We start from the raw sequence: 17,983 nt of genomic DNA on the forward strand, positions 1-17,983 counted from the left end.
GGCCCGCGGCCCCGCGTCAGAAGGAAGACTGGGCCCGCGGCCCCGCGTCAGAAGGAAGACTGGGCCCGCGGCCCCGCGTCAGAAGGAAGACGAGGCCCGCGGCTCCACGTCAGAAGGAAGAGGAGGCCCACGGCTCCACGTCAGAAGGAAGAGGAGGCCCACGGCTCCACGTCAGAAGGAAGAGGAGGCCCACGGCTCCACGTCAGAAGGAAGACGAGGCCCGCGGCCCCGCGTCAGAAGGAAGACGAGGCCCGCGGCCCCGCGTCAGAAGGAAGACGAGGCCCACGGTTCCACATCAGAAGGAAGAGGAGGCCCACGGCTCCACGTCAGAAGGAAGAGGAGGCCCGCGGCCCCACGTCAGAAGGAAGAGGAGGCCCACGGCTCCACGTCAGAAGGAAGAGGAGGCCCACGGCTCCACGTCAGAAGGAAGAGGAGGCCCGCGGCCCCACGTCAGAAGGAAGAGGAGGCCCGCGGCCCGCCGTCAGAAGGAAGACGGGGCCAGCGGCCCGCCGTCAGAAGGAAGAAGGAAGGAAGGAAGGAAGGAAGGAAGACGGGGCCCGCGGCTCCGCGTCAGAAGGAAGAGGAGCATTAGGTAGCACCATAGGGAGATGTACTGATGGTATATCTCTGGGACCGCCATATCATGGCATAATGGGAAGGGAGTCCTTCAGCGCAGAGTAGCCTAGATTTGGTAAAGAAGTAGTCTTCAGTAGATCCCTAGCTGCCATGGAAACCCATTGGAACCTCACAATTGCACAGATGGCTGCAGGATATAAACACCAGCTGTCCAAAGGCAAAATATTTTTCCCCCCCTTCATAAACAGAACTATTTAATAAAATAGACCTGTATAGCTTGTAAATAATGGATACACTATAGGATACAAGAGTTATTAAATGTTCAGATCCCACTGCGTTTCAAGGCTCGCTAGTTTACGCCCAATGAACATGAGTGGGATGGCGTGAAATGAGCGAGGTCGCACACGACTAGACTCAACGTGACCTAAAGTATGCAGATCGGATGTGTGGTCACGAGATCGCGCGCTTTCTCTGCCGACACAGGAGAGTCCTGACAGCGAGCGGAGTGCGCACTGTGAGGACTTAGAAGTCTGCAGTCGCATAGAGAGACTGCAGACTTTTAGCAAAGGACTGAACAAACACCTGTAAAGATTTGTCATTGATATTCAGAACAAGATCGGAATGGGGTCCTATTGCTGGGACTCTCATTGATCCAAAATGTCTTGTATTAGCATTTAGCTTCAAGTGTTCAATCTGCCAGGGGTAACATAAAATAATTTAAAGCTTTGAAAGGTGAATATTTCATAACTTACCGGATGTCCGGAATCTCATCTGTACTGCTGCTCAGCAGAAGAGGGATTAGCTTATGGAAATAGGAATATCGATCCCGGAGCTCCAAAAGCCAGGTGCCCACCACGGTAGTAACAGCGAGGCGAACCTGCAACATAAAGCAGAAGATGACCCCTCTACATATAATCAATATATAGATATCCGGGTATCGAGGTACATTTTCTCCAGAGTTTGCCGATCCCAAATCTAGAAAGAATAGCACAACCCTCCACATTTAATCCTGGGGCGCCTCCATGTTTTTGTCTGCATTGGATATGGATAGGGACTCATCCTACGGTCACATCCCTCCCCCACACTTGGCCACAATCAAGCATTTTCTGAAAATGGGAATGTCTGTCCCTTTAACGTTTCCGTGCTTGATGTGAAAGTCTTGGATCTGTTCCAGAACAGAGCGTCGTTAATGTGAAGTGATTGCCCCCAATTAACAGTCTATGCTTCTACCACTAAACAGCTTGTTTTGATTGAAAAACTTAATGATTAAATTGTTGGATGGGAGTGAAAGGTATCTGCTGGCATCTAGGGCTTGTTATGCCAACCATCCTACTGAAGAACTTCCTCTTTGGCGAGCGCGGCTTCAGCCCACACGCTACGAGAGGACCAATCTGTGACAACAGACCCATCACAACCTTTACAGAGATGCGTGGGGAAGGAATGTGGAGCGCGGCTGTACAATGGCTGGGAAAACGCACACCGCCAGAATTATCCTGCAAGGACTGCACTTCACCATCTTCAAGGAATCTGCCACCGGAAAAGATCTTGCTTCATTAAGATCAGCGCCATAGACAATGAATGGAGCGGCCAGCAAGCTCCTTTGTGACTGTCTGGAGATTGGGAGAAGGGCGACCCAGAGGTCGGACCCCAACCCATCTGCAAGTTGTCACCTAACCTTTGGATAGGTAATAACTTTCAATAACGGGAATAGAATGTGAACCTTAAAATATTAGTCTGGCGTGTGTCACCTTTTCTTCCTTTAGGCATTCACCATTTTTCTTGTTTAGTTGGTCCATTTGAGGGCAAGTACAGACAAGCGTGTTTTCTCTCATCCGAGAGAATCGGGTTAATTATGCAAATCAAACTCTGATCAATGCTCTCGAATGAGGAAAAGATAGAGAATAAAAAAAATGTTTCAAGCTTCTCCATTCTGTCACGCCGTGGAAATTGGACTGCACTCAAGATGTCATTCAAGTGCAGTCCGACGACTTCCATAGACTCACTGACTTGCATGATCGAGTGCAATCTGAATATCAGCATGAATAACACTTGTCTGGGTGCGATCCGATTTGTTGTTGGATTACACGATCGTCTGCACCTGCCCTGAAGGGGATGCAAAGTCCTTTGTTGGTGCCCTGTATGTCTTATAACTGGAATCTATTGTCACTGCTCAAATATAAAGATGTTGACCATTATTTCACGGTGTAAAATATAAACAGGTACTCAACTCCCGCACCGGTGACTCCCCAGTGACGTCCGCTGCCTTCAGATCATATGTGTGACATTGTTATGCCACGAGAGAGCTGCAGACAATCGGTGGCCGCTAACGGGTGGGAAGTTTGAGAACTACCTTGAACAAACCTCAGATCTATGTCCAAGGGAAGTGTGAGAACTACAGGCCAATAGCAGTCGCTGATTAGCTGCAGCGCTCACGTGGCCTTACAAGGTCACACAAGTGCCCTCAGTCCCAACGCTGACATTGCTGGGAAGGCGATTGTACAGGAATTGAGAATCTGTTACTTTTTTTTTTAAGGAATACATTATTTAAGAAAGGGTTGTCCGAGTAGTGGACATGTGGATACGTTATAAAGGACAATAGTGAGGCAAAAAATTTAATTAAAAGAAAATGGTCTGATGTGCGGCTTTGGCTCTCCTGTAAACTAGGTAAGAGATCTCAGCGGCCACTGATGTGAGGGACCAACAGAGTGAAGGTTTCTTTATTAAAGGGGTTGTCCACTACCCTGATACTGAAGACCCCATCCTTAAGAAAGGACATCAAAAACAGATTAATGGGGGTCTTACACCCGGCAGCCCCATAGCTGTACATAAACAACGAATGAAACAATAAGGCTCCATACACTGCGCACATCCGGCTGCCCTCCTAGCAAAGCAGAAGACAACTGATTGATGGGTGTGCTGGGTATAAAGTAGTGGACAATTCCTTAACAGCCAGCTAATCTGTAGCATATTAGCACCCTATAAATGCCCCAAATGATCCTTGAATTAAAATTACTGTAAGGGGCACATAACCTTCCCCCACCCAGTCATTTACCGAATGCACGTTATAAAGATGTCTGCTATTCGGACAAACACTTCTCAATCGGAGTGTTTGCTCCCGTTAAAATAAAGACCTATATATTCACCTCCCTGGCTGCAGATGAATCGAACATCGGCAGATACTCAGGGCTGCGGCTGCTCTCGGACTTTCTCTTCGTGTTCAATTAGTCTGAAGGTGCGGACAGTGAAGACGGCGCTAATTGTGTGCAGGGCTCTAGGAGAGCCAGGGCCGACACCACTGGATCAGCACCGGCACATGAGGGGATTATAAGTGCTTTTATTTTAACACTCACACTGAGAAGGGGTAGTCCGAGTAGTGGTTAAAGTCCCGGTTACATGGGCCAATCTAGGCCATTTAATGACCACTGATCGGCTAGATACAAGCCAATCGGCGGTCGATTAAAGCACCACTCCATTTTTTTTATTATTATTACAGCACTGGAGTGGTACTTATAATGTAAGCTCCTTGCCCCTAGTCTTATACTTAACAGATGCCATCTTGATCTGTTATCGCCACCGCTCTGCTCAGTCTTAAGCAGTTTGTGACCTACCAGATTTCAGTGTTTCCTGGGCGAGCCGGAAGTCACAAATCAATGTAAGTCTATGAGAAGCAGAATAAGGGGCTCATAGCCTGACACTGGGAGCATGTGACCAATACTAGTGATAAACGAGGTGTTATCTGAGCATGCTTGGGTGCTAAGAGTGGATTTAGCGTGCTCGAATTATATGTTTGAGTCCCCGCGGCTGCATGTCTCGTGGCTGTTTGACAACCGCAACACGTGCAGGGATGGATGCCTGTTTGTTAGACAATCCCTGCATGTGTTGCAGCTGTCGAAGAGCCACGAGACATGCAGCCGCGGGACTCACACATTGTTTGAGCACGTGGAAGACACTCTATTAGCATCTGAGTATGCTCAGATAACACCTTATCCCAGCACGTTAACTCAACACTGTTACCTCTGACTTCCGGCCAATCAAGTTGATCATTGCACCTGACTGACAAGCGCTTAGATAGTTCATCGGGCGATTGCTGATCTGTGTTGACTGGCCAATAGTTCCTAAAACACGAATTCATTGACCACTGACTCATCTAAATGGGGGATTAGCCCAATAGATTTCACCGACATTACCTACCTGAGGCGAATCATCGAACAGTCTCTGCGCTAGATGAGAGAGGACGTCGTCCACAGACTTGCCATTGCCGTACTGTATCACAGCCCCTGTTGTCTGGATCACAGCTATACGCACTTTCGAATGCTGGTGGGAGATCGTCTGCATTAGGGGTTTAATGAGGGATTCAGACTGCAGGTGAAAATGTTCTGAAAAATACATACGGCACATAATATTATTTTAGTCATGTCCACAATAATAAAAAATGTTTTATAGGTTGAGTATTTAAAAAAAAAAAAAAAATTATATATATATATATATATATATATATATATATATATATATATATATATATATATATATACACACACACACACTTTCCTCCCCCTGCTGCGCTGTGTTAGGTCTGATCTCTCTGCAGAGCTGTGTGATCAGGAGAGTAGACTGTCAGTCATTACATGACTCACACTGGCAACGCCTCTAGCATTCACAACAATCTCTATGGGCAAATTCTCATGGAGATCTATGTCCCACCCATAGATCTTAACAGTTCATTTACATATTAAGACATATGTTGATTTCTCTGAGCCAAGACATCGGATCACAGATATCAAGGTATCATTTTGTCAGCTTCCTACACCCTACGTCCCCATTTGGGCGACTTCGGCCGGGGTCACATTTGCGAGTGCAATACGAGACACTTGCACGAGTCTCTCGCCTCAATCCCCGGCACTTGGGACAGGAACGTGGGGGTGCGTGTATTTCTATGCAGCTGGACACTCCGGGCCCAAGTGCCGGCATTGAGGTGAGTTTCTTGCATTGCACTTGCAAGGGTGACCCCGGCCTTAGGAGAAGGGTTAATCCTACTGACATTCCCTTTAACAAAATGCTTCTTCTGCTTCCCTGCCTCTCGCGATCTTTGTTGTCGAAGAGGCGTTGTGCTCCTCATTAGTGATGAGCGGACCTGTGGAAATTCAGGTTTTGGTACTTGACCGAGCTTTAGCCCAAAGTCCAGTTCGGGTACCAGAACTTGAACCCTATTGAAATAATTGTAAGTGGAAGTGGAAGCTTTGCCTTGGCAGTGTCGTCGGAGGAGCACAGGGGGACACTCGTTGTCTAGGAGACCGGTTACCGCTGATAACACTGCAGAGGTGACATGTAACCTAGGCAACAAGCAGTATAAAATAGAACTGAAAATCCCTCTAGAGAAATTGCAAAAGTTGTTTGTTTTTTTTGAGAATTTGCCAGTTTTAATGATAGGGTCTAATGGCTTCTATTTATGATCGGAGGAGGGGTAGCGCTGCATGGATGCCCCCGGGACATTACCTGGCACGCTCCGGGCATAGCTGGCAGCGCAGCGGCAGCTCTCCTTCCTTACATCAGGGAAGGGATCCACTATGGTCCTCTGCAGGATCCTGACCATCTCCTCCAGGTAGGGGCCCAGCCTCCGGCCACACACCTCCACCAGCAGGGTGAGGAGCTCGGCCAGGGCCAGCCTCAGCTCCTCGGAGGGCTCCAGCAGCTCGGGGCCCCCCAGGCGCTGGGTGATGGCCGGCACCAGGTAGGGCAGCGCCTCCTCGGGCCTGGGGACGTGGGTGACACAGTGAGTGAGGATGTGGACGGCGATCTCCCTGCACTTCTCCATAGGGTCTGCCAAGGACCGGAGCAGCGGTTTCAGCAGGTCCATGAAGACTTCCTGCAGGTCCCCGCTGGAGAGCCGCCGGTCCTCGGCCTCCCTCTGTATGGCGGCCAGGGCCCTCTTCCTTGTGCTCTTATTGTCGTCATTCAGGCTGTTAATGTGCCGAGCCAGGGCCTGAGACACCTCACCGGCCGCACGCTGCTCTCCCTCCGCCGCCGCCGCCATCTTTGTAACCCCTGGTAACCAAGAGCTTCCCATACACAGCCGAGAAACGAGCATTCAAACGCGCTAAACTTTATTAGCAACGCGAACAGCGCGAACAGTGCAGCCGAGCGGCTGTCTATAGTTGCTAGGCAACCCGTGCTGGACCCCCTCTTCTTCCTAAAGCCATAACTTAGTATTATTTTTTCCTGTGAGGGCTTGTTCTTTTTTAACAAGACGTGTTTGACACCATTCCTGTACTGGAAAGCAGGAAAAACTGGTGTGAAATGGTGAAAAACGCACAATTCTGTCAGTTTTTTTGCGTTTAATTTTTACGTTGTTCGTTGTACAGTAAAAACGACCTAAAAAAACGATTCTCCGGGTCCGTACGATTGCAGCAATACCAAACTTGTGTAGGTTTTTATTAGATTTTTACTGGTTAAAAAATATTTTCGAACATCTTCTGAGGGACGGTCTTTATTATTCCGTCGACGTCATTTTTCTTGTCAAATTTGTAATTTCTATTGGTCCCTTTTTACGGTACATATGAAATTTTAATAGTTTTTTATTGCTTTTTTTTGCGTGAGGTACATTGACCAAAAAACTGCAATTCCGCAAATATCTTAAAGGGGATGTTCAGGAGACAGTATTTCATTCTTTTTAACTATGTGCCTAAGCACTAACAGGCAGTGAGTAGCTATCTACCTACCTGTCGTGGCCGGCGCCGACCTCTGCTGGAACATAACAGTCACTGACTGCTCCTGCCGGCGATACAGGGGCTCCCGCTAACGTCATGTCGACAGAGCAGCGGCTTCTGCTCTACTGATGGAGCGTGACTGCCGGCGTCATGATGAATGACAGACGGCTCCCTGCTACCTAACTGCAGGGAGCCAGCTGTCAATTAGCACAGAGATGAGATGAGCGAACCGGACCTGTAAAGTTCAGGGTTCGTACTGGACACCTAGATTCTGGTGCTGAACTCCGAACACGGATTTCTCCTGGAAGTCCGTTTTACAGTTCTGGAGTCCGGGGACAAGACAGAGAGATATTCCAGCTCCAAAGTTCTGGTCCTCATTGATTTCAATAGGTTCCGGGTTCAGGTTATAGTTTGGGTATAGTTCCGATATTCAACCGGACTTTGGGCTAAAGTTCAGTCAGGTACCAGAACCCGAGCTTCCACGGTTCCACTCATCCCTAATCAGCACCATGTCAGTAGTCACACCCCGTCAACAGAGCTGCCCTGTTGACATGAAGCAACTGAATCGCCGGCAGGAGCAGTTGGTGACAAATCTGATACTCGAACTGAACTCTGGACTAAAGTTTGGTCGGGTACCAGAACCCGAACTTCCACGGTTCCACTCATCCCTAATCAGCACCATGTCAGTAGTCACGCCCCGTCAACAGAGCTGCCCTGTTGACATGAAGCAGCAGAATCGCCGGCAGGAGCAGTCGGTGACAAGTCTGATACTCGAACTGAACTCTGGACTAAAGTTTGGTCGGGTACCAGAACCCGAACTTCCACGGTTCCACTCATACCTAATCAGCACCATGTCAGTAGTCACGCCCCATCAACAGAGCTGCCCTGTTGACATGAAGCAGCAGAATCGCCGGCAGGAGCAGTCGGTGACAAGTCTGATACTCGAACTGAACTCTGGACTAAAGTTTGGTCGGGTACCAGAACCCGAACTTCCACGGTTCCACTCATACCTAATCAGCACCATGTCAGTAGTCACACCCCGTCAACAGAGCTGCCCTGTTGACATGAAGCAGCAGAATCGCCGGCAGGAGCAGTTGGTGACAAGTCTGATACTCGAACTGAACTCTGGACTAAAGTTTGGTCGGGTACCAGAACCTGAACTTCCACGGTTCCACTCATACCTAATCAGCACCATGTCAGTAGTCACGCCCCATCAACAGAGCTGCCCTGTTGACATGAAGCAGCAGAATCGCCGGCAGGAGCAGTCGGTGACAAGTCTGATACTCGAACTGAACTCTGGACTAAAGTTTGGTCGGGTACCAGAACCCGAACTTCCACGGTTCCACTCATCCCTAATCAGCACCATGTCAGTAGTCACGCCCCGTCAACAGAGCTGCCCTGTTGACATGAAGCAGCAGAATCGCCGGCAGGAGCAGTCGGTGACAAGTCTGATACTCAAACTGAACTCTGGACTAAAGTTTGGTCGGGTACCAGAACCCGAACTTCCACGGTTCCACTCATACCTAATCAGCACCATGTCAGTAGTCACGCCCTGTTAACAGAGCGGCCCTGTTGACATGAAGCAGTTGATTCACCTACAGGAGCTGTAGATGACCACTCTGAGCCGACGCCGGGTACAACTGTCAGATTGTTAGCAATTATCTCTGCCTGTTAGTACTTAGGCCCATTGTAAAAAATAAAATTGTCCTGAAAAAAAAAACCATTTACGGATCTCAGTAATGTTATATTTCGATAGCTCACTATGGGCAGCATGGTGGCTCAGTGGATAGCACAGCAGCCTTGCAGCGCTGGAGTCCTGGGTTCAAATCCCACAACATCTGCAAAGAGTTTGTATGTTCTCCCTGTGTTTGCGTGAGTTTCCTCCCACCTTCCAAAGACATACTGATAGAGAATGTAGATTGTGAGCCCCAACAGGGACAGTGATGATAATGTGTGCAAACTGTAAAGCGCTGCGGAATATGTTAGCGCTATATAAAGATTATTATTATTAGATCACACTTTTAGTTACTTGCCAATACCGAATATGTATTTTATTCATAAATGTATTCATATGTTTTTTTGGATGAAGAAAAGAGGGTTGTGCATCACTAAATCGATGTATTCATTAACACTGGGCAACAATACTCCCATAGAGAATAGTTGACGACCACACCCAGTTGGCTAAGAAGATTATATTGATATAAGGGGAACAGAGGGTCAACTCTCAGGAAAGGAGAAGAACAGAAATTCAACAAAACAGCGGCATTTAAACTAGGGGAAAAAAACAACAAAACATATTTTTGGCAAATGTCAGGTTCTCTTTAAAATGAAAGGTTCACACTTGGCTCCTGACATTTGTAGATGTAGCAGCCACACACCTAGCAGGGCGAGGGAGCGCCGCTTAACAGCCTCAGCCACAACGCCACGAGCAGCGTCTGGATTCTAGACACCAAGGGTCCCTCTTTATATTCTTCACCCTCTACTCTTGCACCAGAAACCAAGTAACCCCATCACTAAGACCCAGGAGGGTCGAAACGTTGGGTTTGAATTAGACTATACTACTTCACTGCTTGTGGTTTGTAATTTTTTGAATTTTTTTAAATTATCTTTGGAATATATTTTGTAAACATGCTTTCAAACTATCAAAGAGAGTGTGCAGTGAATCTACTACTCCTTCTGGGGCTATCATAGTCCGTTCCACCTGCACCTCATATTCTAGACCAGAGTGTACATTATTTTCTCCTTATAGCAGTGATACTAGTGACAGTAGTGGTGACAGCGGTGATATTAGTGACAGCAGTGGTGACAGCAGTGGTGACAGCAGTGATAATAGTGACAACAGTGGTGACAGCAGTGATAATAGTGACAGCAGTGGTGATAGCAGTGATAATAGTGACAGCAGTGGTGACAGCGGTGATATTAGTGACAGCAGTGGTGACAGCAGTGGTGACAGCAGTGATAATAGTGACAACAGTGGTGACAGCAGTGATAATAGTGACAGCAGTGGTGATAGCAGTGATACTAGTGACAGCAGTGGTGACAGCAGTAGTGACAGGAGTGATAATAGTGACAGCAGTGGTGACAGCAGTGATACTAGTGACAGCAGTGGTGACAGCGGTGGTATTAGTAACAGCAGTAGTGACAGCAGTGATAATAGTGACAGCAGTGGTGACAGCAGTGATAATAGTGACAGCAGTGATAATAGTGACAGCAGTGGTGACAGTGATATTAGTGACAGCAGTGGTGACAGCAGTAGTGACAGCAATGATAATAGTGACAGCAGTGGTGACAGCAGTAGTGACAGCAGTGATACTAGTGACAGCAGTGGTGACAGAAGTGATAATAGTGACAGCAGTAGTGACCGCACTGATAATAGTGACAGCACTGGTGACAGAGGTAGTGACAGCAGTGATACTAGTGACAGCAGTGGTGACAGTAGTAGTGACAGCTGTGATAATAGTGACAGCAGTGATAGTAGTGACAGCAGTGGTGACAGCAGTGATAATAGTGACAGCAGTAGTGACAGCAGTGATACTAATGACAGTCGTGGTGACAGCAGTGATAATAGTGACAGCAGTGGTGATAGCAGTGATAATAGTGACAGCAGTGGTGACAGCGGTGATATTAGTGACAGCAGTGATAATAGTGACAGTAGTGGTGACAGCGGTGATATTAGTGACAGCAGTGGTGACAGCAGTGATACTACTGACAGCAGTGGTGACAGCAGTGATAATAGTGACAGCAGTGGTGACAGCAGTGATACTAGTGACAGCAGTGGTGACAGCGGTGATATTAGTGACAGCAGTGGTGACAGCAGTAGTGACAGCAGTGATAATAGTGACAGCAGTGGTGACAGCAGTGATAATAGTGACAGCAGTGGTGACAGCGATGATATTAGTGACAGCAGTCGTGACAGCAGTAGTGACAGCAATGATAATAGTGACAGCAGTGGTGACAGCAGTAGTGACAGCAGTGATACTATTGACAGCAGTGGTGACAGCAGTGATAATAGTGACAGCAGTAGTGACCGCAGTGATAATAGTGACAGCAGTAGTGACAGCAGTGATAATAGTGACAGCAGTAGTGACAGCAGTGATAATAGTGACAGCAGTAGTGATTGCAGTGATAATAGTGACAGCAGTGGTGACAGCAGTGATAATAGTGACAGCAGTAGTGACCGCAGTGATAATTGTGACAGCACTGGTGACAGAGGTAGTGACAGCAGTGATACTAGTGACAGCAGTGGTGACAGCAGTGATAATAGTGACAGCAGTGGTGACAGCAGTGATAATAGTGACAGCAGTGGTGACAGCAGTGATAATAGTGACAGCAGTAGTGACAGCAGTGGTGATAGTGACAGCAGTGATACTAATGACAGTCGTGGTGACAGCAGTGATAATAGTGACAGCAGTAGTGACAGCAGTGGTGACAGCAGTGATACTAATGACAGTCGTGGTGACAGCAGTTATAATAGTGACAGCAGTAGTGACAGCAGAGGTGACAGCAGTGATACTAGTGACAGCAGTGGTGACAGCGGTGATATTAGTGACAGCAGTGGTGACAGCAGTATTGACAGCAATGATAATAGTGACAGCAGTGGTGACAGCAGTGATAATAGTGACAGCAGTGATAATAGTGACAGCAGTGGTGACAGCAGTGATAATAGTGACAGCAGTGATAATAGTGACAGCAGTGATAATAGTGACAGTCGTGGTGACAGCAGTGATAATAGTGAGTCGTGGTGACAGCAGTGATAATAGTGACAGCAGTGGTGACAGCAGTGATAATAGTGACAGTAGTGATACTAATGACAGTCGTTGTGACAGCAGTGATAATAGTGACAGCAGTAGTGATTGCAGTGATAACAGTGACAGCAGTGGTGACAGCAGTGATAATAGTGACAGCAGTAGTGACCGCAGTGATAATTGTGACAGCACTGGTGACAGAGGTAGTGACAGCAGTGATACTAGTGACAGCAGTGGTGACAGCAGTGATAATAGTGACAGCAGTGGTGACAGCAGTGATAATAGTGACAGCAGTAGTGACCGCAGTGATAATAGTGACAGCACTGGTGACAGAGGTAGTGACAGCAGTGATACTAGTGACAGCAATGGTGACAGCAGTAGTGACAGCAGTGATACTAACAGTCGTGGTGACAGCAGTGATAATAGTGACAGCAGTGATACTAGTGACAGCAGTGGTGACAGCAGTGATACTAGTGACAGCAGTGGTGACAGCAGTGATAATAGTGACAGCAGTAGTGACAGCAGTGATACTAATGACAGTCGTGGTGACAGCAGTGATAATAGTGACAGCAGTGGTGACAGCAGTGATAATAGTGACAGCAGTGGTGACAGCAGTGATAATAGTGACAGCAGTGGTGACAGCAGTAGTGATAGTGACAGCAGTGATACTAATGACAGTCGTGGTGACAGCAGTGATAATAGTGACAGAAGTAGTGACAGCAGTGGTGACAGCAGTGATACTAATGACAGTCGTGGTGACAGCAGTTATAATAGTGACAGCAGTAGTGACAGCAGAGGTGACAGCAGTGATACTAGTGACAGCAGTGGTGACAGCGGTGATATTAGTGACAGCAGTGGTGACAGCAGTATTGACAGCAATGATAATAGTGACAGCAGTGATAATAGTGACAGCAGTGATAATAGTGACAGCAGTGGTGACAGTGATATTAGTGACAGCAGTGGTGACAGCAGTAGTGACAGCAATGATAATAGTGACAGCAGTGGTGACAGCAGTAGTGACAGCAGTGATACTAGTGACAGCAGTGGTGACAGAAGTGATAATAGTGACAGCAGTAGTGACCGCACTGATAATAGTGACAGCACTGGTGACAGAGGTAGTGACAGCAGTGATACTAGTGACAGCAGTGGTGACAGTAGTAGTGACAGCTGTGATAATAGTGACAGCAGTGATAGTAGTGACAGCAGTGGTGACAGCAGTGATAATAGTGACAGCAGTAGTGACAGCAGTGATACTAATGACAGTCGTGGTGACAGCAGTGATAATAGTGACAGCAGTGGTGATAGCAGTGATAATAGTGACAGCAGTGGTGACAGCGGTGATATTAGTGACAGCAGTGATAATAGTGACAGTAGTGGTGACAGCGGTGATATTAGTGACAGCAGTGGTGACAGCAGTGATACTACTGACAGCAGTGGTGACAGCAGTGATAATAGTGACAGCAGTGGTGACAGCAGTGATACTAGTGACAGCAGTGGTGACAGCGGTGATATTAGTGACAGCAGTGGTGACAGCAGTAGTGACAGCAGTGATAATAGTGACAGCAGTGGTGACAGCAGTGATAATAGTGACAGCAGTGGTGACAGCGATGATATTAGTGACAGCAGTCGTGACAGCAGTAGTGACAGCAATGATAATAGTGACAGCAGTGGTGACAGCAGTAGTGACAGCAGTGATACTATTGACAGCAGTGGTGACAGCAGTGATAATAGTGACAGCAGTAGTGACCGCAGTGATAATAGTGACAGCAGTAGTGACAGCAGTGATAATAGTGACAGCAGTAGTGACAGCAGTGATAATAGTGACAGCAGTAGTGATTGCAGTGATAATAGTGACAGCAGTGGTGACAGCAGTGATAATAGTGACAGCAGTAGTGACCGCAGTGATAATTGTGACAGCACTGGTGACAGAGGTAGTGACAGCAGTGATACTAGTGACAGCAGTGGTGACAGCAGTGATAATAGTGACAGCAGTGGTGACAGCAGTGATAATAGTGACAGCAGTGGTGACAGCAGTGATAATAGTGACAGCAGTAGTGACAGCAGTGGTGATAGTGACAGCAGTGATACTAATGACAGTCGTGGTGACAGCAGTGATAATAGTGACAGCAGTAGTGACAGCAGTGGTGACAGCAGTGATACTAATGACAGTCGTGGTGACAGCAGTTATAATAGTGACAGCAGTAGTGACAGCAGAGGTGACAGCAGTGATACTAGTGACAGCAGTGGTGACAGCGGTGATATTAGTGACAGCAGTGGTGACAGCAGTATTGACAGCAATGATAATAGTGACAGCAGTGGTGACAGCAGTGATAATAGTGACAGCAGTGATAATAGTGACAGCAGTGATAATAGTGACAGCAGTGATAATAGTGACAGCAGTGATAATAGTGACAGCAGTGATAATAGTGACAGTCGTGGTGACAGCAGTGATAATAGTGAGTCGTGGTGACAGCAGTGATAATAGTGACAGCAGTGGTGACAGCAGTGATAATAGTGACAGTAGTGATACTAATGACAGTCGTTGTGACAGCAGTGATAATAGTGACAGCAGTGGTGACAGCAGTGATAATAGTGACAGCAGTAGTGACAGCAGTGATAATAGTGACAGCAGTGGTGACAGCAGTGATAATAGTGACAGCAGTGATAATAGTGACATCAGTAGTGACAGCAGTGGTGACAGCAGTGATACTAGTGACAGCAGTAGTGACCGCAGTGATAATTGTGACAGCACTGGTGACAGAGGTAGTGACAGCAGTGATACTAGTGACAGCAGTGGTGACAGCAGTGATAATAGTGACAGCAGTGGTGACAGCAGTGATAATAGTGACAGCAGTAGTGACCGCAGTGATAATAGTGACAGCACTGGTGACAGAGGTAGTGACAGCAGTGATACTAGTGACAGCAGTGGTGACAGCAGTAGTGACAGCAGTGATACTAATGACAGTCGTGGTGACAGCAGTGATAATAGTGACAGCAGTGATACTAGTGACAGCAGTGGTGACAGCAGTGATACTAGTGACAGCAGTGGTGACAGCAGTGATAATAGTGACAGCAGTAGTGACAGCAGTGATACTAATGACAGTCGTGGTGACAGCAGTGATAATAGTGACAGCAGTGGTGACAGCAGTGATAATAGTGACAGCAGTGGTGACAGCAGTGATAATAGTGACAGCAGTGGTGACAGCAGTAGTGATAGTGACAGCAGTGATACTAATGACAGTCGTGGTGACAGCAGTGATAATAGTGACAGAAGTAGTGACAGCAGTGGTGACAGCAGTGATACTAATGACAGTCGTGGTGACAGCAGTTATAATAGTGACAGCAGTAGTGACAGCAGAGGTGACAGCAGTGATACTAGTGACAGCAGTGGTGACAGCGGTGATATTAGTGACAGCAGTGGTGACAGCAGTATTGACAGCAATGATAATAGTGACAGCAGTGATAATAGTGACAGCAGTGGTGACAGCAGTGATAATAGTGACAGCAGTGATAATAGTGACAGTCGTGGTGACAGCAGTGATAATAGTGAGTCGTGGTGACAGCAGTGATAATAGTGACAGCAGTGGTGACAGCAGTGGTGACAGCAGTGATAATAGTGACAGTAGTGATACTAATGACAGTCGTTGTGACAGCAGTGATAATAGTGACAGCAGTGGTGACAGCAGTGATAATAGTGACAGCAGTAGTGACAGCAGTGATAATAGTGACAGCAGTGGTGACAGCAGTGATAATAGTGACAGCAGTAGTGACAGCTGTGGTGACAGCAGTGGTGACAGCGGTGATATTAGTGACAGCAGTGGTGACAGCAGTAGTGACAGCAATGATAATAGTGACAGCAGTGGTGACAGCAGTGATAATAGTGACAGCAGTGGTGACAGCAGTGATAATAGTGACAGCAGTGATAATAGTGACAGCAGTAGTGACAGCAGTGGTGACACCAGTGATACTAGTGACAGCAGTGGTGACAGCGGTGATATTAGTGACAGCAGTGGTGACAGCAGTGATAATAGTGACAGCAGTGATAATAGTGACAGCAATGATAATAGTGACAGCAGTGGTGACAGCAGTGATAATAGTGACAGCAATGATAATAGTGACAGCAGTGGTGACAGCAGTGATAATAGTGACAGCAGTGATAATAGTGACAGCAGTGGTGACAGCAGTGATAATAGTGACAGCAGTGATAATAGTGACAGCAGTGGTGACAGCAGTGATACTAGTGACAGCAGTGATAATAGTGACAGCAGTGGTGACAGCAGTGATAATAGTGACAGCAGTGGTGACAGCAGTGATAATAGTGACAGCAGTGATAATAGTGACAGCAGTGGTGACAGCAGTGATAATAGTGACAGCAGTGGTGACAGCAGTGATAATAGTGACAGCAGTGGTGACAGCAGTGATAATAGTGACAGCAGTGGTGACAGCAGTGATAATAGTGACAGCAGTGATAATAGTGACAGCAGTGGTGACAGCAGTGATAATAGTGACAGCAGTGATAATAGTGACAGCAGTGGTGACAGCAGTGATAATAGTGACAGCAGTGGTGACAGCAGTGATAATAGTGACAGCAGTGGTGACAGCAGTGATAATAGTGACAGCAGTGGTGACAGCAGTGATAATAGTGACAGCAGTGGTGACAGCAGTGATAATAGTGACAGCAGTGATAATAGTGACAGCAGTGGTGACAGCAGTGATAATAGTGACAGCAGTGATAATAGTGACAGCAGTGGTGACAGCCACACAGCCATTAGCAATAAAAGAGATGAGTGAAAACGAGGTTGTGTGACGTCAGAGGCGGCAGTGTCAGCGCTGGAGCCCGGGCCCCGACACCTCTCCATCTCCGCTCCGGTAAGCCTCGTACCCCGTTCTGTCCCCGGCCAGACTCCCACTGCACCCCCCCTCCCCGACGCTGAAGCTTTCTCCTCCTCCTGCCTCGGATATAACGGTAAGGAGCCGGTCCTCCTCCATCCCCGCACTCGGCGGCGGACGCGGAATACCGCGGGTCACCAGTGCCGCTCGCCATGCGGTAAACAGCCCCCTCCTCCCGCTCCTCAGTCCGCCGCTCCGCATAGTCTCCATCACACAGCAGTGGGGCCTACGGGCAGATGCAGCAGAGCCGAGCGGCTCATGTCATGATCAGCAGCCCTCACCGTGCGTCGTGATAGCTGCGACATAAATGCAGCAGGATGTCCTGCAGTCCTGGGGGGCACGGCCTAATATCGTGACACAGTCCGCTCTGCTACATCCGTGCCCAGCAGGGCAGGGGAGAGGAGGTGACTGTCCGAGTGTCTGCTCACAGCTGTGTATCCGTACTGAGCCATCACAGCGGGGGAAGTGTACAGTATATACTGAGGAGATACAGGCCTAGTGTATACAGAGCAGATATAGCCCTAGTGTATACAGAGCAGGTATAGCCCTAGTGTATACAGAGCAGATATAGCCCTAGTGTATACAGAGCAGATATAGCCCTAGTGTATACAGAGCAGATATAGCCCTAGTGTATACAGAGCAGATATAGCCCTAGTGTATACAGAGCAGATATAGCCCTAGTGTATACAGAGCAGATATAGCCCTAGTGTATACAGAGCAGATATAGCCCTAGTGTATACAGAGCAGATATAGCACTAGTGTATACAGAGCAGATATAGCCATAGTGTATACAGAGCAGATATAGCACTAGTGTATACAGAGCAGACATAGCCCTAGTATATACAGAGCAGATATAGCCATAGTGTATACAGAGCAGATATAGCCCTAGTGTATACAGAGCAGATATAGCCCTAGTGTATACAGAGGAGATATAGCCCTAGTGTATACAGAGCAGATATAGCCCTAGTGTATACAGAGCAGATATAGCCCTAGTGTATACAGAGCAAGTATAGCCCTAGTGTATACAGAGCAGATATAGCCCTAGTGTATACAGAGCAGATATAGCCC

General features: G+C 47.6%; 2 protein-coding genes across 3 annotated transcripts in view; one reads left to right on the top strand and one right to left on the bottom strand.

Moving 5' to 3' along the window:
• DNAAF5 (dynein axonemal assembly factor 5) overlaps positions 1-6,659 on the bottom strand; it is a 38,315-nt gene extending 31,656 nt beyond the window's left edge. Inside the window, exons 1-3 of the mRNA XM_077274883.1 lie at positions 6,070-6,659; positions 4,768-4,952; positions 1,329-1,453 (exon numbers count right to left, since the gene is read on the bottom strand). Of these exons, the coding sequence (XP_077130998.1) occupies positions 1,329-1,453; positions 4,768-4,952; positions 6,070-6,640 (881 nt within the window). The 5' untranslated portion in view covers positions 6,641-6,659. The remainder of the gene's footprint in view (positions 1-1,328; positions 1,454-4,767; positions 4,953-6,069) is intronic.
• Positions 6,660-16,765: 10,106 nt separating this feature from the next.
• PRKAR1B (protein kinase cAMP-dependent type I regulatory subunit beta) overlaps positions 16,766-17,983 on the top strand; it is a 185,779-nt gene continuing 184,561 nt past the window's right edge. The window contains exon 1 of one of the 2 annotated variants that reach the window (XM_077274886.1): positions 16,766-16,894. The gene's annotated coding sequence lies outside the window, so the exon portion shown is untranslated. Of the gene's footprint in view, positions 16,992-17,983 lie in introns of both variants that reach the window. The other variant, XM_077274888.1, reaches the window with a different exon arrangement.

Source organism: Ranitomeya variabilis, chromosome 7, assembly GCF_051348905.1.
Source record: "Ranitomeya variabilis isolate aRanVar5 chromosome 7, aRanVar5.hap1, whole genome shotgun sequence".
Lineage (NCBI taxonomy): Eukaryota > Metazoa > Chordata > Amphibia > Anura > Dendrobatidae > Ranitomeya > Ranitomeya variabilis.